Here is a 21,301-nt window from a genome sequence, read left to right as displayed (position 1 = left end):
TTCTGTCCCTCCTCATTCACCAAGGTGATCAGCCTGACGTCCAACCCTAACAGCTTCCTCGTCCCACGCACCCTTGATAATACCCTTCACTTTCCAGAATCTCCCTTTGCCATTTCCTGTTCTTTCACCACTGCCCCTCTGAAACTAGCCACCAGGTCCCTTGGCATCCTGGTATTACAGATCTGGCTTAGCCTCTGAGGCGACCAAGCCATCCCCTTCCCCCATCTCTTACAGAATACATAAGATTCTTATAATAAAATGTCAACTGTTTTTTGTTTAGAAACATATAACAGGAAATAAATGTCTTCAGGATTGTAAGGGTGCGCCATGCACCCACCCAGCAGAACCATGGCTGGCAGGAGGTGTGTGTCCTTCCACATCAATTTCAGGAAACACGAGGTGCAGCATCTTCCCAGGATATGTATCCCCGTCTCAGATGCAGCGTCCTCTCCTGCCAAATGCAGCCCCAGGCTGGAGAGCACTGTTTGTTTTTTTTTTTTTTTTTTTTTTGAGACTGAGTCTTGCTCGCTCTGTCGCCCAGGCCGGAGTGCAATGGCGAGATCTCGGCTCACTGCAACCTCCGCCTCCCATGTTTAAGCAATTCTCCTACCTCAGCCTCCCGAGTAGCTGGGATTATAGGCATGCACTACCATGCCCGGCTAATTTTTGTAGTTTTGGTAGAGAGGGGGGGTTTCACCATGTTGGCCAGGCTAGTCTTGAACTCCTGACCTCAGGTGATCTGCCCGCCTCAGCCTCCGAAAATGCTGGGATTACAGGAGTGAGCCACCGCATCTAGCCAGAGCACTGGATTTTTATGAAGCCTCTATCGGGGCTATTTAGAGCAAGCACAGCATGGCGCTGATGCGGGGAAGAGGAGGTAAAAGGGTGTGGATACATCAGCACTGGCACATGCAGAGCTGCAATTTCCAAGGCCTCCTCACTGCCCTCCCTTAGTGAAAGGGAGTTGGAGTGGCAAGGGGTCTGTGGCATGGGTTCCGACTCCTGACGGGCCTGGGTTCAAGTCCTGACCCAGCCACATATAGCTGTGTGACCTTGGATAAATCACTGCCCCTCTCATAGTCTCTTCCTTAGGACTGGTTTAATATTGATGCCTACCATCTCTGAGTGCTTGGAATGATGACAATCATGCATGCAAAGCTTAGTACCCGGCTTAAGGCAAGAGCGTCATAGACACCCATTACCACTGTTTTGTCCCCATGGAGAGGACCACGTGCTCTTCAGAACTAAGAAGCCCAATCCCACACCATCAGCTCCTTAATTGAACACATTTTTGTCCACCCCTAAATATCTAGAAGCATGAGTTTGTGCGCTGTCAGAACCAGTGTGTTTTCAGATTATACCACTCCCTGCTAGTTTAATGTAACTAACCTACGGTTGGCCACATTTTTGGAAAATAACATTGTTTATTTGATCAAGATTCAGTAAACTGGGCTCAGAGCAATAATTGCCCCAGGGTGCGAGTAACAGATTTTATTTTTATTGATCAAAAAAATGTTTTTATCTAAAACACATCAAACTTTTAAAAGGCGTAAACAGCAGGATCAAATTGGATTTTAACTCCTTTAAAAAGTGGCTCCTTCAGGAACCCATTCCAAAGATGTCCGACTCTTTGCAGTGAGATACTCAAACCCCAGGGTGGGTGAGGGATTCCACGGGCAAGGGAGGTTATTTTGGAGCCATAATGAAGACACTGCATTTGCATTTGGGGGCCCTCTGAGCGGCTGAGACATCTGGAAGCAGAAGGGGAATTCGACGGACTATCTGTGTGTTGGTTTAGAGTGTCAATCCTCGACCTCTTGGAACTGTTCAGCTGGCTAGCTGGGGCTTCCAGCGTGGGGCCAGGTGTCTGGTGTTGCATAAATACATCTCTAATGAAATTATTGTGCAAAACAATCCTAACACACTCACCAACAATCACGTTGGCTTGAAGAGCAAACTATTTGGAACATTGCACCTTATTGCACAGATCTGGCCATATAGGAGGACGCAATTCTTTCACTCCTTCAACAAATGTCTGTTGAGCAATTACCATGGGCCAGGCCCTCTTCTGGGCACTGAGGATAAAGCAATGAATAAAACATAAAAATCCTTATCTTCATGGAGCGGAAACATGGTTCCTCCAAATAATTCAAGAGGGGAGGCTGGAAGACAGCTCATGGAGGAGGTAGGTGTCGGGTGTGGTTCCTGACTTCAGTCTTTTAAAGGCCACTCTCCTGATACTATGACAGCTCCTTCCCCTTGCAAATACCAGCGACACACCTGATTGCTGAACACAAAGGGAGAGATGGTGAGGAGAAAAGGGACTTAGGGAAAGAGCCAGGGTGGAGAAGAAGGGGTGAAAAGAGGTGAGTCCAGAGCTCGGAGCAGGCAGGGAGGCAGGCTTCCAGGCTGTGGTCTGTCAAGAATCTGATGACACAGCCACCATGGCAAGTTGCAGGAGCAGGCACAGAGAAAGAAGTTCCCCCTCCAAGTTGGCCCCCTTGGCATCGTCTCCACCCTTCCCATGTGAAAAAGATCCAGGGCTTTGGAGCCATGAGGGGCTAGGGCTTGGCACCGCTGTCTGTCTCTCTTTTTCCACTGTGATGATGGGTGAGAGGGGTTGTATGTTTCTCCCCGGGCTCTTGCTCCCTTTCACAGAGCAGCATAGTCCTGTTTATTTGCTGATGCTAGTTCTCTCTGCATTTCTGTAAAACAGTGGTTCTCAAATTGTGAACCACCCCCCGCAACCCCCACCAACAGCAGTGGCAGCATCATCTGGGAACTTGCTGGGAATGAGACTTCCTAGGCTCCCTCATGGGGCCCAACAACCTGTGTTTCCAGAGGCCCTCTAGGTGATTCTGATGCTGCTAACACTTGACAGCTGCTCTAGAAGATGTTGAGGAGTGGCTTGCTTTACTTAATATGCATTCATTGGCTTTGGTGTCTGCCCCACCTGGGTTTGAATGGAGACTTTGCTACTTAGCATCTGAGCAAGTCTCCACATCTTTCTGAGTGTTTGAAAGAGTCCTCTTCCCATGATTTGATCGTGAGGATTCTATGAAAGGATGCAATGCACGATGACTTCCTGAGACATAGTGGACCCTCAGTAGCCCCCTTCTTTCCTCTGTGACCTGCCTTACCTGACACACGCCAACCATGAAAAGAAGCCGAAAGTGTCCAATAGGCACGTGCCAATTGCCTTGGAAAAATCAACCTCACCAGCTCTGACAGCAACAGAACCACAGCATCTTAGAATTGCAGAATCTTAAGATGTTAGAACCAAAAAGGGAATATTTAGCCCCACCCAGCCCACCCAGTTTTTATGCGTGAAGGAACAGAGGCTCAGAGAGACCACCTACCTGGCCAAGGTGACACATATGTCAGGGCATCTCTCCTTTCCCCAGCCCAACTGTATGCCGGTGCTGTCCTGGGCTCTGGAGGTGGGGTAATGAATACATCAGATACAGCCCAGGCCCCCTTCTCAGGCTGTCCCCCCAACCCCACCTGCCGTTCTGCTCTCTGAACAGCTTTGCAGAGACTCCCAGCCGGGAAGCCAGAATGAGCCCCCGGCTGCTTTTTGTAAACAGCTTTTGAAGTCTCATTGTCTGTCACAGCTCTCATAACTAGCTCAGAACGGGGCTCATACCTGTGTTCAACCCCCATGTGTTGAGTGAATTCATGTCTTGAAGCCATGGCTCTAAGTTCGAGTCTTTCTTTCACTTCTTCTCTTGGTGGTGTCTCGGGGACAGGAGTCCGGGCAGCGGGGAGATGCAGCAGGCCCCAGGGTCACTCCCCTGATCAGGGCAGGTGACGGCCCTCAGCCTCCCATCTGCCCACCAGCATCCCTGCACCAGGAGCTGGCTCCAAGCCGGGGTCCGCTCAGGACCAAGTTTTCCAGGGTTGGGGCATCCGCCTGACATAATATGTAACAGTAATTAAGAAATAAGCCACCTTGCCCAGCTTCACAGCAATCATTTGGCTAAGTAACTACCATGGTCCAGTGCCTCAAAAATCACCATTAGAGTACGCTCCTTATGGCCATAAAATTTCTCGTTTTCTGCCTTTCACCAGCCTCCCCCTGCCATCTTTGCCTTGCTTTATTTATACATTCGTCCTCAAACAATGGCAATAAACTCTTTCCCAGAGTGTTGCAAATCAGAAATTTGTCCACATTTTTCCACCACCTTCCACTGTGGACCTGCTCCGCCTGGGAACGGCCCAGCCAGGCCAGCTGGAGAGGGCTGGGTTGCAGTAGATTGATGGGGGCACGACAGGATGGGGTTGCTGGGGAGAGAGGGTGGGGAGGGGGGCCGCGGGAGAATGCACCATGAAAGGCCTCTCGCTGCCCAGCGACCAGCCGGAGACACAAGGGGCCCATGAGTGGCTGGGGGAGGGGAGGGGAGGGGAAGTTGGGGGAGGAGAGGGGAAGGGAAGGATAAGGCTTCCCCACCCCCTTCTCCTAAGAGGAAAAAGAGGGGGATTGGGGGATCCTGGGAGGCAGGGCAGGCCCCAGGCAGAATGGGAGGGTGATGAAATTGGTCCTGCCCCTCCCCCACAGGAAGCAGATGATCTCAGGGTGTCCTGTAGCTCACGCTGCAACTTAGGACCCTAGTCCCTTCTGAAACTCCTCACTACCCCCACCAGTCAATGATCCTTTCTCCAGCAACAGGCATTGCTGAGAGCCAGCCCCACTGTATGCCCGGAACTGTCCTGAACCCTGGAGGTGGGGTTTATCCGTCAGATACAGCCCAGGCCCCTTCTCAGGTTGTTCTTTGAGATCCAGGAAGACCTCTTGGTTTTAGGGGTAGGGAAAATGTGGCTCAGAGAGGGGTTTAGACTCTGCAAAGGTCACACAGCAAGTTGGAGGTGAAGTCAGGGACAAACTTCAGGGTTTCAACCCCGAGCCCCCTCATCTTTACAACCAGCCCACAGGCTCCTGGGGGATGCTCCTCTGGGCAAGGTGAAGAGTCCTCTCATCTAAGTGGGGCATGCTGGTTGATTGTAGCTGATTTGGGGGACACTTCCACCATGACAACTCGTGTTTTAATCTGGCATTCCTGGAGGCAGCAACAGGGGAAATAACCAGGTTGATGGCTTTGGTGTTGGTGTCTCCAGAGGGTGAAGTCTTTTCATTGGGCGGGCTTCTCAGGTGGAGATTTTGTTTCTAAGCGGGGCGGCGTGGCCTCCATTACAGCAACTGCCCCGGTGGTGGGGGTGTCGGGCTTATGTTTCCAGCGATCCTGCTTGACTTTCTCATCAGCACTCCAGGACAGGCGCACAGCAGGCCCATCTTTCGGAGAGTGGTCGTCTTTCACGGTGGCAGGATCCTGAGACCCCTAGATCCCGTTGCGATGAACATTCACTGCTGTAGCTTTTGTTAGTGTGGTTTGTGAGGCACCGCTGGGTGCTTAGTAAACACCTGTGGGGCACATGCTTCTCTGTACACCTTGTTAGGTGCACAGAATGTTAGCTTTCAGAGTTCTCCTGGGAGGCCTATTTGAAGGAAGATAGAAGTGTGGGGATAGACGGGAAGCTGGAAGCATAGAAATAACTCTGGAGGAAAAGAAACTGGCACAGAGTCCTGGGGGAGAAGCTCTGACTCTGGGGAAGCTTAATCAGTTCTCATTGCTGTGTGTGTAATGATGAGGGTCCGTGGCTTCTTTATTTAACTGATGGCTGCAGTTCCTGTAGACTGTGATTAAAAGCATTCTAGCCAGGCGCAGTGGCTCACGCCTGTAATCCCAGCACTTTGGGAGGCTGAGGTGGGCAGATCACGAAGTCAGGAGTTCAAGACCAACCTGACCAATATGGTGGAACCCTGTCTCTACTAAGCATACAAAAATTAGCTGGGCATGGTGGCATTCGCCTGTAGTCCCAGCTACTCGGGAGGCTGAGGCAGGAGAAACGCTTGAACCTGGGAGGTGGAGGTTACATTGAGCCAAGATCGCACCACTGCACTCCAGCCTGGGTGACGGAGCGAGACTCCATCTCAAAAAAAAAAGAAAGAAAAGAAGCATTTAGCCGGGCATAGTGGCTCACGCCTGTAATCCCAGCACTTTGGGAGGCCGAAGCAGGTAGATCACCTGAGGCTGGGAATTCGAGACCAGCCTGACCAACATGGAGAAACCCCGTTTCTACCAAAAATACAAAATTAGCTGGGCATGGTGGTGCATGCCTGTAATCCCAGCTACTCGAGAGGCTGAGGCAGGAGAATTGCTTGAACCCGGGAGGCAGAGGTTGCAGTGAGCCGAGATCGTGCCATTGCACTCCAGCTTGGACAACAAGAGCAAAACTCTGTGTCAAAAAAAACAAAAACAAAAAAAAAAAAACAAACAAACATTCTAGAATGATAGGAACTGCAGAGCTGTTCTTAGTCACCCTGCCCTCGGGTAATGCTCAATATAAGAAAAACTAGAGTTTCCATCCTCGAGGAACTCCGTCTTATTGTAAAGACACCATCGCCACCCTGGGCTGTCCTCAGTTTGGTGGGGAGATGGACTTTCCACACATATCCACTAAAAGCTAATGATTAGCCTCCAGCAGGAATTGATACCAAGGGCTTAGAAGGTGGCACGGGCAGCAAGTGCCGCAGGGATTCAAGCACAGTTCTCTGGATGTGGCAGTCCTGGAGGGCTTCATGGACTATGTGGCCTTCATGTCTAGATTGGGAGGATGGTGGGGTTAGACAACAGGGACTAATTTGAAGGTATCATCCCAGGGCACAAGCCGGTATGGAGGCTGGAAGCGGCTCTGCAGGGTGGGCATGTTTGAGCCAGTGCAGGGGACCTGGCATGGCAGGCTCAGAAGTGCCCATCGCGATGGTTAAGAGGGCTCTGGGACCGGCTGCCTGGCCTTCACTGTCACTCTGCCATTGAGTTACTTAACCCCTTTGAGCCTCAGTTTTCTCACCTGTAAAATGCGGCTAATAGAAATACTGATGGGCGTTGTAGTGAGGTGATGTGATTTGCTACGGGAAATGTCCTTCATAAGGTCAAAGCACACTACAGCGGTTTGAACGCTTCTTCTCTGGCCTTTACACCCAGCCCCACTGGGGGATGCTGCATGGGTTCACAGAGCCCCGTCTTCAGGGTACAGTGAGCCCCAGGTTTAAGTCCTTCTTCATGGCTAAGCCCGGAAGCAGGGAGTTACATGGACAGAGGGAGGAAGCCCAAAGCCATTTTCCATCTCCACCTCCAAACAACTTTCCAGCTAGACACAGCCCCTCTGTCTCCCAGGGAGGGCTCCAGCACTGAGGAGGGGTGAGGGCGTGGGGAGGGGGAGAAGGAGGGTCCCGCAGGCTTGGCCTCTCAGGCATATGGTCCTTTCACAGCTGCTTTGTGGGGCGCGGATGGGTGGTCAGGCTGCCTTTTCCTCGCCATGCCGGGCAGCTTCGTCTGGCCACTGGAGCCCCAGCTGCTGCTCTTTCCCCTCTGCTGATTTTGAAACCTCTCCTTAGGCCTTCCCTGCTCCAGCTTCCTGGGTGTCTGTCTTCCTCTGGCACCTTAGTGCCTCCAGCATTTATGCTACGACTGAATCACTTACCTGAGACCACCTGGCCCCCTCCTCTCTGTAGGTACATTTTGCATCCAGGACAGATTTCCGGGAAAAGGATGGGATGGGATGGTTGTGGGGTCTCTGGGCGTGGCTTGGGGTGTGCAAAGCCTCCACCATGGAAGAATAAGGAAAGGATGACAAAGCCGTGTTCATTCATTCAGTCATTTGTTCATTCATTCATCCATGCATTCATTCCTTGCCTTTATGTTTTGTGCCAGGCAAATGTGCTTGCCTCTGAGGGATACAGAAGTAAAATAGATCCACACTACATGGAGGGGCCAGTAATAACAATAGCAGCAACAGTAACAGCTAACATGGGTTGGGAGTTTACTGAGTACCTGGAACTGTTCTTGCCTTGCAGTAATTACTTTCATCTTCAAGCATGACAACTCTGTGGGGTTGGTACTATTCTTGTCCTCATTTTACAGATGAGGAAATTGAGGCCCAGAGGGATGAAGTTACTTTCCTAAGTTAGTGGGAGTCTGGGACAGTTGTATCAAGGGTACCTCTGTCTGTGTATTTCTCAAGGTTCTCATGCCTGGAGCTGCATCAGTACCCTAGGGAATAGGCAGGGTGGCAGCTCTTATTCCCAGGGGATGGATAAGCAAATAGAGATTCCAAGAGGACAAGTGACAAGTGACATGCTCAGGGTCACACAGCAGGTTATGGATGAGCCCAGAGTGCCAACTCCCCACCTCCCAGGCTTCCGTTCTGAAGGAGAGGAGAGACTGGGTCTGGGAGTGGTGGCTGGCAGGCTGGCCAGCCCAGGAGCGCCCGTCATACACAAGGCTGGGAGCTCAGCCTCCATCCAGTTTTCCTCACGTCCCCTCCTCCTTTCTGCCTCCCACCACTCTCACCATTTAGAAATAACAAGAATGAGGCTCAGGACTTAAACATACCCAGGAGTTATGGCTGGTGGGAGGCAGATTCCGAACTCAAACCCAGGTCCGTCTGACCCCACTGCCTCTACTCTTCTCACCTCTCCCCCAGTGCCAGCCCTTGCTTCCTCCACTACACTCTGTAAGACAGGACCAAGCGGGCAAGCGCTTCAGGAGCAGCATGGTGACCTCTGCTCTGCCCGGCACAATCGTTGCTCTCCCTGCTGCTTAAATAACTTGGGTGAGTAAATGATTGAAATAACCCACGAGAGAAGTGAATGAGAACTAGTGAGTAATTTCAAGATGGACTTAAAGTCACAGGAAGAGTGTAAAAGATTTTGAGCCGGGCACAGTGGCTCACGCCTGTAATCCCAGCACTTTGGGAGGCCGAGGCGGGCAGATCACCTGAGGTCAGGAGTTCAAGACTAGCCTGACCAACATGGAGAAACCCACTCTCTACTAAAAATACAAAGTTAGCTGGGCATGGTGGTGCATGCCTGTAATCCCAGCTACTTGGGAGGCTGAGGCGGGAGAACCACTTGAACCCGGGAGGCAGAGGTTGCGGTGAGCTGAGATTGCACCATTGCACTCTAGCCTGGGCAACAAGAGCAAAACTCCGTCAAAAAAAAAAAAAAAAAAAAAAAAGATTTTGAGCTGAGCTCCTCATAGAGTGGGCCTGCCCTTACCCCCCAAGGTGCCCTCTTAAAATGTCCCACCTCGTCCTCCTCACTAATCCATAGCTGCCACCCCTTCTGAAACTCCATATTAGCTGCACAGGGCACCAGCATGTTAAAGAGACCGAGTTAGAAGGGTCCTCGTGACATCTTCAGCTTCAACCTCTTGCTTCATCTCCCGCTTCAACCTCTTGCTTCATCTCCCATATGTGCTTCGTGCTTGGTTCACAGCTTGGTGCAGAAGAAAGAGCTCTGGGTCTGCCACGAGAATACAGGGCTCTGAATTCTGTCCATGCAACTACACAGTACCATTTCCAGCAGTACTACTTCCTTCTTCCTAGAAAGGCTCTTTCCTGGCAGGAATGTATACACAGTGCCCTCTAGTGTCTAACGACAGTACCGTGCTGCTAGCACAGGGCCAGGATCAGAGAATGCCCCACTGCAGTTTCCCCTTGCATCTGATTTTGTGGTGCAAATCATCTACCTAGGGCTTAGAATTTTATTTCATTTCATTTTATTTTATTTATTTTTTGATACGGAGTTTCATTCTTGTTGCCCAGGCTGGAGTGCAATGGCACAATCTCGGCTTACTGCAACCTCCACCTCCCGGGTTCAAGTGATTCTTCTGCCTCAGCCTCCCGAGTAGCTGGGATTACAGGCGTGCACCACCATGTCTGGCTAATTTTGTATCTTTAGTAGAGACGGGGTTTCACCGTGTTGGTCAGGCTGGTCTCGAACTCCTGACCTCAGATGATCCACCTGCCTTGGCCTCCCAAAGTGCTGGGATTACAGGTGTGGGCCACTGTGCCCGGCCAGGCTTAGAATTTTAAAATCCGGCCTGGTGGGTTTCAATGGAAGCTCCCTGGAGAAGAAAAAGTTTTGTCAAGTTTTGTGAACAAGGTAAGAGTCCAATGCTGGCTTTCCTAAAGACACTCTCCTCCTTCCGTCCTCTCCTTGAGTTGGGAGAGTGAAATTAAACCTGTGGGCTTCTCTCAGTCACTGGGAGACAGCGTAGGATTTGGAGTCAGGCAGAGCCTATTTGGATCCTCACGTTACCATTGCTTCCCAGCCCCCAGGAGGCCTCTGGGGCAGCCAGAGGACCTGGCCATGGAGCCTGAGGCCTGGGTTCTGGTTAGGGGCCAGTGGGACCCTTCAGATGTCAGCAAGGAGGAGTCTCGCCCTTTGCCAGCTGTTGGGCCCCATGGAGGGGGAGGAGCCATGTTGCCCCCTTTCTAGAATCCCCTTCGAGAAGAAGCAAGAAGTGTTCCCCCCTGGATCAATGCCAGCTCACCCTGTCTTCTTCCCAGTGGAGAATTGGGGATGGGGGGAGCAGCCTGAAGTGGGCGGGACTCCAGCCCTGGAAAACCCCACATTAGAATCCCACCCTGCCACCTTCTGGACAGTGGCCCTGGGCAAGTCCCTGAGACTCTGAGCTGCCGTCCCCTCCTCTGGGGCCAGCAGCTTGGTGGTGTAGCCTTGGTCCAAGGGTTGGAGATAATGGACTCCCCAGATGTGCTGTGGCCTTAAGACATTCTCGGCCCCTCCTGGGCCTGCCTGGGAAGGGGAGAGAGGAGGTGCTGCCGGGCTGTGGGGGCGGGGTGGGCAGGACCTAGGGAGTTGATGGAGATCCCATCTGTCAAGGATGGGTCTCAAGGGGAATGTGCAGAGCCCCCTCCCTGCTCCTGTACCCTCAATAAATCCCCTTCTCCACCTGTCCCTGCACCGCTGCCCAGCTGCTTGGATGGAGCAGGGCACCTGGCTGGGGTCCCTGCTCACCAGGACAGGGGATTACATGTGTGGGGGAAGTGGGTGGGGATCAGGAAAGTGGTCAGGTACAGCCAGAAACCAGAGCAGGGCCAACTGGTCAGACGGTTGGCTCAGTGGCTCCATCCAGGACCTGACCTCCCCTCCACCCATCTCCCCTACACCCCCAGAGTAGGGCTGGGCTGATTTCACCTTTGAACTTCCAGATACTGGGACTGAGTGAGTGCATAGACACATTTGAAATGAATCAAGCGTGAATAGTTTTGCTCTGTCTCAGCAATGAGAATGCAGCTATGGATACCTTAGACCCAGAGCACAGAGGAAGGCTTACCTGTCCCCGGCACTGTTGTTTTTCTAAATTTCGTTTTCCTTGAACATTCAGTTGTTAACAACCCAGCACTACTTTATGTGCCGCAAGATACCGAGTCATTTTATCATCCATTCATTCATGCAACAAATATTTGAGTGTCTATTTTGTGCCGAGCATTGGAGATTCGGCAACAAACAAAAGGACAGTCAAGAATGCCCATTGGCCGGGTGCGGTGGCTCATGCCTGTAATCCCAGCACTGTGGGAGGCTGAGGTGGGTGGATCATCTGAGGTCAGGAGTTTGGGACCAGCCTGGCCAAAATGGCAAAACCTTGTCTCTGCTAAAAATACAAAAATTAGTCAGGCGTGGTGGTGGATGCCTATAATCCCAGCTACTCGGGAGGCTAAGGCGTGAGAATCACTTGAGCCTGGGAGGTGGAGGTTGCAGTGAGCTGAGATCAAGCCACTGCACTCAAGCATGGGCAACACAGGAAGACTGTCTCAAAAATAATAATAACAATAATGCCCATCCTTGTGGAGTGTGCGGTGGGTGGTTGATGGGTGCTGGGGACAGATGACAAAACAGAATATATAACACATCTGACTGTGATATGTGCTGAGGGAGGGTCGAGGGTGTCTCTGTTATTATCTGTGTTTTCACATGTGGGGGCCACAGAATCCAGCCAGACTGAGCCCAGAGCCTGTGCTCCTCAGCGCCCGTTCTTCGTGCCCTGACCAGCTGCAAACTGCAGGGGTTCACCAGGCCATGAGGAGGGTGGGGCGGGGCATGGGCAGAGGGCACAGCCTGTGCAAAGCCCCGCCATTGCTGGGGGAGAAGGTGGTGGCTGGAGTCCAGGAAGAGATGGTGTGGGCAGATGCCAGGACAGGTTCCAAGCTAACAGGGACTCGGGATCTCCTGAGCTGGGCTGGCTGCATGAGAGGCGTGAAGGGAGAGGAGGAAGGATTAAGAACAGTGCTGGCTGGGTGTGGTGCCCAATGCTGAGATGAGCACCCAAGAGGAGTGTGAGCAGAAGAGGTGGACTGCAGTGGGACGCTTCATCCTTTCCTGGGCCCCCGGGAGGTTTAACTTGGATTCCAAGCTCCTGCCTCTCTGTCTGATCATCCATTGCCCCGTCCTTGTGTGCGGTCTGACTCCCGCAGCCATGCCCGAGCCCCATGCACTGTGTGCTGGTTACAGCTGAGCGGTTCCCTCTCGGAGGGGCAGGGAGGGTTCCTGCCATGGCTCCAGGTTGCTGGGCCCCCAGCTGAGCTGTAAATGACTTTTCCATTTTCTGAGACCTGCGCCCAGGCCTGTTTGGTATTCAGGGACGCCTGGCCCACACTGGCCAGCTCTCAGCTCTGCCCGAATTACTTGATTAAAACGCATATCAACTATTATGTGATTCGTTTCTCTGCCGCAGCTCCACGCCGGGGCCTATGTTAAACTGTAATAAAAGCTGGGTTGGGAGGCTGTGGGAGAGAGGAGCGCAGAAGTAGGGGTGGGAGGGTTTCTGGAGGGTGTGAGGGAGGCTGAGAGAAGGACCCCAAACCTCGGGGCCACTGCCGGCCTCCACTGATCTGGGATGGGTGATTTAGAAATGGGTCAGCTCCCTCCTGGTCCTCTGTGACCTGGGTAGATCCAGAGATTGCGGCCACCTTATTTCAAGGCTTTTCCTCTGGCAAAAGAGGGAGGAGAGAAAGGTTGGGGATGGAAGAGAAGCCACATTGGTTTTCAGGACCAGAAATGGAATTTGCTATCACCCGGGAACTTGCTATAGCCAAATTGGCCTTCTCCGGGCTGGGGGTCCTGAGTCCTGGATTTGCTTTGCAGCCTCACTGCCCTGAGACTCCACTGAACATCTGTAGAATGGGGATAACACTGCCTGCCTTCCCCTCCCCTTATTGGGAGAGACTGTGTTGGGACAACAAAAGGGCTTGTAAACTGTAGAGTGCTGTGCGCAAGTGCAGGGGGGTGACTGCTGCAGTGTGTCAGACTTCAAGAGAGACTTTGCCAAGCTCTGCCAAGCTCTATTCATTCAAGAGGGCTTTATTGAGCACACGCTGTGTCCCAGGCATAGTCCCTACCGCACTCAAGGATCTCCCAGCCCAGTGAGACCCACAGACCCATAAACAGTCTAGTTCAGTATCTCCTGATGAGCTTTGAGAACACCAAGAAGGGGAACTGAAATCACCTTGGATGGGCCCGGGAAGCCTTGCTGGGGGAGGTGGCCCAAGAGCTGGATGGTGCTGGGTGAGCACTCCCAGGAAGAGAGAAAGCACTCTGAGCAGAGGAAGCTCATGTTCAAAGGCATCAAAGCAAGACCCACCTGGCTCACTCACTCACAGAAGCCATGAGTGGCTGGCCAGGGAACTGTATGGGATGGCGCGGTGAGTGGGGACATGTGGGCAGAGCCCGTGGTTGTTGAGGCCTTGCTGGCCTGGCTGAGGCTTCCTGGCACACGCTGGCAGTCAGTGATGGCTTCCAGAGGTCAGTAGCTGTGAAAGGAGGCTTTGAAGGGAGAGGCAAAGGCTGGGGGAGAGATGATGAGAGCTGCCCCCAGCAACCTTCCATCCACTACCATCACCATCACCATCACCATCACCATCATCATCACCATCATCACCTCAGCCTGGGCCGGACTCTGCCTAGAGCTGAACTGGCTCCTGCCCACCCCAAAGCTTTGACAACGCAAATGGCTCCCAGCACCTCCTGCCCCTCATTCTGTCCCGAGGCTCTGCTGCTTTAACGAGTCACAAGCTGCCTTGATGTTTTACGTCTGTCCTGTGCCCCGGTTCATCTGGCAGTGTTTCCTCCACTGGACTAGAAAATCCCTGGGACAAGGTAATACCTCCTCTCTCCGACTGGGAGCTTCCTAAAGCAGAGGCTGCTTTTCCCCCATGAGACTGGGAGGTCTCTCAGGCAGGAGCCTCAATTCTCCTTTGCTCAATACGGACTGCTCCACATCCCCAACTAGAGACAGGATCCAGGAACTCAGAGAGAGCGTCTCTCCCTGTATCCTTCTCTTTTGGGGCAATCTCCAGACCAGCACCCCCTGGGACCATCCCATTCCTTAGCTGTTTGAGAGCGGGAGGGCAGGAGCCGAGGCTGGCCATGAGGCTGCTCCCCCACTGTGCACCCCGAATCTGGCTGCCGTTTAATGAATGCGTTCCCATGTTCACTCCCCCCACATCCCTCTCCCCGAACCAGCTGCCCAGACTTCACCAAGGTACCAGCGTTTGGTACACAGAAGACTCAACCCCAACCAGCAGGGCCTCTGTGGCCAATTCCCCCTAATCCTGTTGATTAACTCTGAGGCTAAAGGGTTTCCAGGGGTGGGGAGGGGGAAGGGCACCCTAAGAAAATGGGGGTGCAGGAAGCTGAAGTGAGGTTGATGTGGTAGCATTGGGGCTCTTTGTGTCTTCTCACACTGCCTTGGCCGTGTACTCCCCACCCTGTTTCCTTTCTGTTATCACCACCGCCATCGTCCTCATCATCAACAATAGTAATAGCCTTCATGGGTCCTTGAAGTTGCAAATTACTCCTATCATCTTTATTTTATTTTATTATTATTTTTCATTTTTATTTTTTGAGACAGAGTCTTGCTCTGTTGCCCTGGGTGAAGTGCAGTGGCGTGATCTCAGCTCACTGCAGCCTCCACCTCCCAGACTGAAGTGATTCTCCTGCCTCAGCCTCTCAGGTAGCTGGGATTACAGGTGCGTACCATCATGCCCGGCTAATTTTTGTATTTTTAGTAGAGAAGGGGTTTCACTATGTTGCCCAGGGTGGTCTTGAACTCCTGACCTCAGGTGATCCACCCGCCTCCGCCTCCCAAAGTGCTGGGATTACAGACATGAGCCACCACACCAGGCCCCATCATCTTTATCTCATTCCATTCTCAAAGCCATCCAGGGAGGCATACAAGGATATATTGTTATCTTCATTTTTATAGCTGAGAAAACCAAGGTGCTAAGAAGGAGAGCGACTGTCCAAGACCACACAGCTAGGGAAAGGCAGAGCCCACAAGCCAGGTCTCAGGCTGCTGAGACCAGGATTCCTGATTAGACCGGGGCTGTCCCAGAGGACCCTCAAACTGCCTTCCAATCTGTCCCTTCCCGCCAATCCTTCTCCAGGGCTCACTGGCTGTGTGTCCTCCATCCAAGTGACTGAACGTCTCTGAGCCTCGGTATACCTATTTGTAAAAGAGTCAATAGTCCCAGCTTCACAGACCTACGAAGGCTGGCACAGAGGTTTCTAAAATGGGGGTCTCTTCCCCTGAGCTTGGCCAAGGCAGGTGGTGGAAGTTCTTTTTCAGGGGTTGAAGTCACAAACAAACTGCAGTTCTATTCTCTTGAGATCTCTCTGGATCTTGGTAGGCAGCAAGACAGAGCTCTGCCTTCCCCACTCAGTGTCCAGAGGGTTGTTATGGCAACCTCCAACATCCAAGAGGGTTATGCCAGATCCTTTCGGACAAGAGAGACCTGTGGGCCCTGCTTGGCCTTCCCTAGTCTGGGCTTCGGTCTGGGCATCCCTTTGGATCCACGGAGTTCCCCCAAATCCCTGCAGAATAAGGAGTGGGAGAGACAAGGAGACAGGAAGGAATTAGACCCAGAACTCCATGGTGAGTCTAGAAAGCTGCAGGTGACTTGCAGGACCGAGGGATCAGCTGAAGCATGGGAGGGCACTGAGGCCGGGGGCTCGGCAGAAGCACCTCGAATTTTATCTCTCGGTGGCATAAAGCAAATGTTGGTCCTTTGCTAACTGCAGCCATGATTTTGGTCACAACTCTGTATCTTGTCCTATTATTTCCTTAATATTTTACTATATCCAAAAGCACCTTTAAAAACCTAATTCAAGGATACTAATGCTCTTATAAATGGAAATGAGTATCATTTCCTATAAATAGGTGGGAACCATAAAAACCATAAATAGCATAAAAACAAGCAACGTTGTTAAATTCTACCTAGAGACTTGCACACGGGAAGCTGCGAGCGTGGGGCCTGCCCTCTCTTTGTGAAGAAGAGAGAACAACTGTGTTAATGACTGTATCCGACTGTGCTGGCCTCAGTGGTGGCCACCAGCCACGTGTGACTATGTAAATTTGAGTTAAAATTAAATCAATGAAAGACAAAGTTCTTCAGTTGCAGTAGGGAAGTTTCAGGTGCTCAGAACTGCCACATTGAACACTGCGAATCTAGAACGTTTCTGTCATCGCAGAAACTTCTATTGGACAGCGCTGCTCTAGAACTGAATGGAGACTCAGCCAGATTAGTATTTCCAGGCCAGGCATGGTGGCTCATGCCTGTAATCCCAGCAATTTGGGAGGCCGAGGCAGGCGGATCACCTGAGGTTAGGAGTTCAAGACCAGAGTTTGAGAGCAGCCTGGCCAACATGGCAAAACCCCATCTCTACTAAAAACACAAAAATTAGCCGGCCATGGTGGCATGTGCCTGTAGTCCCAGCTACTCAGGAGGGTGAGGCGTGAGAACCATTTGAACCCGGGAGGCGGAGGCTGCGGTGAGCAGAGATGGCGCCACTGCACTCCAGCCTGGGCGACAGAACAAAACTCCATCTCAAAAATATAAAAATAAAAAATAAATAAGAAAGACTAGGATTTCCCCCAGGAAAAGGCTGTGCCTCCTCCATCAGACTGGGGCTTTCTGAGGATAGGGCCTGTGTCTGCCCTCATCTTTGACCTCACAGCTCTGAGGACAGTCTCTGCCCAGAGACTGCACTCCCTATAACTCTAGTCCCCATCCCCCTCAGCTCCTCTCTGAGCTCAAGTGTCCTCACTGGAGAACTGAATCTGGTGCCCCATTCCCCATCCACGGGCTGGCCTCCCTGCCTGCCAGACAAATGCCTGCTTCCTTCTGAAGCACCAAGGGCTGGCTTTCGTTGTTACCGTCAGAACACTGAGGTTATGCAGTGCATTTCAGGAATTGAATCCTTAGCATTAGTTGTATTTGGCTCTGAGCCCCAGACATGGTGGGGAAGGGGCCCCAGGATGGCAGCTGTGCCCACTGTGGTCTCCTCACAGTGACTGGGGGGCTGGGTAACTGGTAGCCCTGGCAGGAAAGGCAAGGGCAGAGCCCTGGCAGGAAAAGCAAGAGCAGAGCCCTGGCAGGAAAAGCAAGGGCAGGGGTTAGATCTGACCCCAGGTCTCTGCCCTTGGGGATGAGGCAGGCCATGATGAAGGCAGGACTCCCTTGCAATCCGTTCCTTCACTGTGTGGCACGGCGTCACAGTCAGAGAACGCCTGGCACTGGCCAAAAAAAAGCAAGGATAACTTTCCAACGGACAAGATAGCAGGATGGAAGGAAGTGGGCCCAGGGCAGAGAGGAACCGCCAAGACGGAAGACCCTCCAGGCGCATGACCTCCCACACCCCTGGGCTACACCCACCAGCTTCCTGGCTATGAATGTGGTCCCATGATTAAATTACCCAGCATGCCTTTTGACACACCAGGCGTTTGCATGTGCTTTTCCCTCTGCCTGCAGTGCCCTTCCCTTTACCTCCACTTAACATGTAAGGCAGTACTAGTTTCTCTTTTTGTTTTTGTTGCGGGGAGGAGGGGGTTGCCCCTTGGGGGAGGGGCCTAGGCCTATTCCTGTAATTAACACTTGAAGCGATTGGGAGGAAGGGATCTTTGTATTGGTGGAAGGGGTCAGGGGCGGGGAGCACAGTTTGAGTGAACCTCACATTACCTTTCTGGGACTCAGCTTCTCCCATCTCTGATGTGAGCACAAGGTCTCCCAGGCTCTTCTAGCTTGACCCAGCCTGAGTGCTCCAAGCCCAGGGCTCAAGTCCTACCTTGCCCACTGCATACCTAGCCTCTTCGGGTGCATAGCAGGTACTCAATAAATGCTTTGGGGGAGGAAGTGAATGAGTCAATGACAAAAAATAAAAGTGCTTCCAGGAATACCAGAGATGGAGAAGGAGAGGAAGGGGGAGAAAGAAATGAAGGCAAAAGAGAAAAAAAAAGAAGAGGAGTAGGGAGGAAGGAAGGTAGCCTCTGAGTGTCTGCTCTCTTTTCCATCTTCCTTTCTGCTTCCTCTTCTCTATGCTTCCCACAGCTCCCCAGGGGCTACTGAGGGGCAGCTTCAGAGCCCTGGCTGGGAGATGCCCTGCTAGCATCCCCTCTGCTGGGTCAGAGGTGGGCAGGAGCCACAGGATTGATGGGGACAGTGAGCTGGTTCCTGGGTGTCTCAGTCCCAACAGCTAAGGTGGCTGAGCAGGGGCTTCCTGCAGCCTCCCTAGCTTGGGCCCAGGGCTGAAGCAGATTCCTGGCCTGATAACCCCAACCAGGCCTGGGAAGTGAGCTGGCTCCAACCTTCTGGGCTCTCCAGGCCCAGGCCCAGGCCCAGGAAGCAAAAGGCCTTCACCCACTCCCAGTCTCCATGGTGGAAATTAGTGGAGATGATGGGGTGGGGTCCATGGCCTTGACCAAGGTCATTCAGGTGAGGTCTCCTCTAGCCTGGGGGAATCACTCAGAGACCCTGGGACATCCCGGAGAGAGCTTGTCAGTGGAAGTCACCTAATCCAAACCCTTCATGTCACAAATGGGGAAAGTGAGGCCTGAGGAGGGGAGATGGCCTTCCCAGGGTCACCAGCATTTAGGAGCAGAGCCAGGCCTGGAATCTAAGCTTCCTGATGGGCAGCTCTGGACACATGCACTTTTTCTTTTGTCGAGATAGGGTCTTGCTCTGTTGTCCAGGCTGAAGTGTGGTGGTGTGATTGGCTTACTATAACCTGGAACTCCTGGGCTCAGGCAATTCTCCTACCTCAGCCTCTTGAGTATCTGGGACTACAGGCATGCACTTCCACACCCAGCTAATTTTCTTTCTTTTTTCTGGAGGTGGGGTCTTGCTATGTTGTCCAGGCTGGTCTTGAACTCCTGGGCTCAAGCAATCCTCCTGCCTCAGCCTCCCAAAATGCTGGGATTACAGGCATGACCCACCATACCTGGATGCCTTTTTCTTAAAGTCAGGATTATTGAGGTATAGTTAATATACAGTAAAATTCTGCCCTTTTAACTGAGAATATAGCTCTATGGATTTTGTCAAATGTATCTCGCCATGAAACCATCCCTTGAGTCTTATGTCATGGACATCCTTGCATGTCAGTGGAAATAAACAAAATGGCCAGCCAGAAGGAACTGTTTTTTTGTTGTTGTTGTTTTTTGTTTGTTTGTTTTTCCCTAAATGGAAAGATTTTACAAGAAAGTATTTAAGCAATACTCTGGGGTTGGGCATGGAGGTTGCTTCCCATCCTTCACATTGACAAACAATGCTAGGGTGAACATCCTTCTATCTTGTACTTGGGAGGAGTCTGATCCTTAGTGCAGTGATGGGTCCTAGGTGGGCACTAGTGTGCCTTGTGCTCTCCTCCCAGACCCCAGCACCCTTCCATCTCTCTAAGCCCCTGCCCTCTCCCTCCCTCTCCTCCGGCTATAGGGAACCGGCTGGATGAGGGCTCGGATGTGGAGTCGGAACCTGACCTCCCACTGAAGCGCAAGCAGCGCCGCAGTCGGACCACATTCACGGCCGAGCAGCTGGAGGAGCTGGAGAAGGCCTTTGAGAGGACCCACTACCCGGACATCTACACCCGCGAGGAGCTGGCGCAGAGGACCAAGCTGACCGAGGCGCGTGTGCAGGTGAGGAGGCACCTGCGGTCTTGGTGCTGCAGGTATACTCCCTCTGGAGTATTCAGAAGTTTGGGATGGCCAAGGTCAGTGGGTTTAATGGGACCCCTCGGGGGGCTTACAACAGGTTCAGGGGGTTGTGTAGGCAAATAATGCCACCAGCATTTGATGCAGAGTTAGTAGGCAGCAAATGTTGGTTGACTGAGAGCTGGACAGTCCAAGGAGGAGGGAAGAATGGAGGGAGAGATAGAGGGAATGGGGGAAGAAAAGGAAGAAGGAGGAAGGGAAAGAAGGATGAAAGAAGGGAGGGAGGCCAGGTATGGTGGCTCACACCTGTAATCCTAGCACTTTGGGAGGCCGAGGTGGGCGGATCACTTGAGGTCAGGAGTTCAAGACCTGCCCGGCCAACATGGTGAAACCCCATCTCTACTAAAAACCCAAAAATTAGCCAGGCGTGGTGACACACACCTGTAATCCCAGCTACTCGGAAGGCTGAGGCAGGAGAGCCACTTGAACCTGGGAGGTGGAGGTTGCAGTGAGCCAAGATCACGCCACTGCACTCCAGACTGGGCGACAGAGTGAGACTCCATCTCACAAAAAGAAAGAAAGAAGGGACGGAGGGAGGGCATTAGTTCAGCCAGAAGAGAGGGTTCGGGGAGTATAAAGATGTCCAAATCTCTGATGAGTAGAGGAAGTGATCAGGAGGAAGACTTCCAAACAAGCCTAGCTTCCTCAGATGGATGATGAGCGTGCCGTTACCGGAAGCATGGAAGTAGGTCGGGCAGGCCAGTTCCTGGCAGGTTAGATGCATCAGGGCAGGGTGGGCAGCCCCCAAAGACCCTGAACATCCCCTCCACGGCCTCAGTGTGTGGGAAGGAAGAGGGGAGAAGAAGAAGAGCCTCGTGAGCGCTTGGGGACTGCCCGGCCTGCCCTCTGTCGGTGGGTTGAGGGGCAAAGGCCTGCTGCAGGGGGCCTGGGGACATTGCCTTACCTCCCCAGGCCAAACTCTCGGATTCCAGGAGGCCTACAGTTGTTCTTCAAGTGCAGGAGCCTCTCTGGGGGCCTGGCTGGAGGGGGCTGAGGCTGGAGGGTTGGGGATGGAGGACGAAGAGCTGGGACAAGTCGTGATGAACAGCTCTTGTGGGAATCCATTCCCAGGCTGTCTCCTCCATGGATGGGGAGGCGTAGAGAGAGGGGAAAGATCCCCATTACCAGAATCTAAGCAGTGCTCAGAGAGTCAGAGTGGCCTGCAGAGGGGCCACCCCAAACTGCTGACAGTGGGCACTTCCATCCAAGAGGAGCCAGCCTTCGCCCGGCACCCACTTGGTGCCAGTGGCATTGCTGGGGCTGCTTCTCAAACGTGACCTCGTGGAAGCTCAGACCACCTTGTCGGGTCAGCATGGTCACCCCCTGCAAGCCACGGGTGCAGAAACTGGAAGTTCAGAGAAGCAGCATGCCCAGGGGCACAAGCTGGATGGGGGCTG

The 21,301-nt window shown here is 52.6% G+C and overlaps 1 protein-coding gene across 7 annotated transcripts in view; it reads left to right on the top strand.

The window, feature by feature from the left end:
- Nucleotides 1-21,301, top strand: part of PAX7 (paired box 7) — a 119,695-nt gene that overhangs the window by 41,730 nt on the left and 56,664 nt on the right. For all 7 annotated transcript variants that reach the window (XM_055262302.2, XM_055262299.2, XM_055262298.2 and 4 more), the window contains one exon: nucleotides 19,630-19,829. In XM_055262302.2, the coding sequence (XP_055118277.1) occupies nucleotides 19,630-19,829 (200 nt within the window). The remainder of the gene's footprint in view (nucleotides 1-19,629; nucleotides 19,830-21,301) is intronic.

The sequence above is a fragment of the Symphalangus syndactylus genome, chromosome 22 (genome assembly GCF_028878055.3).
Source record: "Symphalangus syndactylus isolate Jambi chromosome 22, NHGRI_mSymSyn1-v2.1_pri, whole genome shotgun sequence".
NCBI lineage: Eukaryota > Metazoa > Chordata > Mammalia > Primates > Hylobatidae > Symphalangus > Symphalangus syndactylus.
The sequence above is the reverse complement of the archived record's forward strand: the minus strand, read 5'-3'. Positions and strand labels throughout refer to the sequence as shown.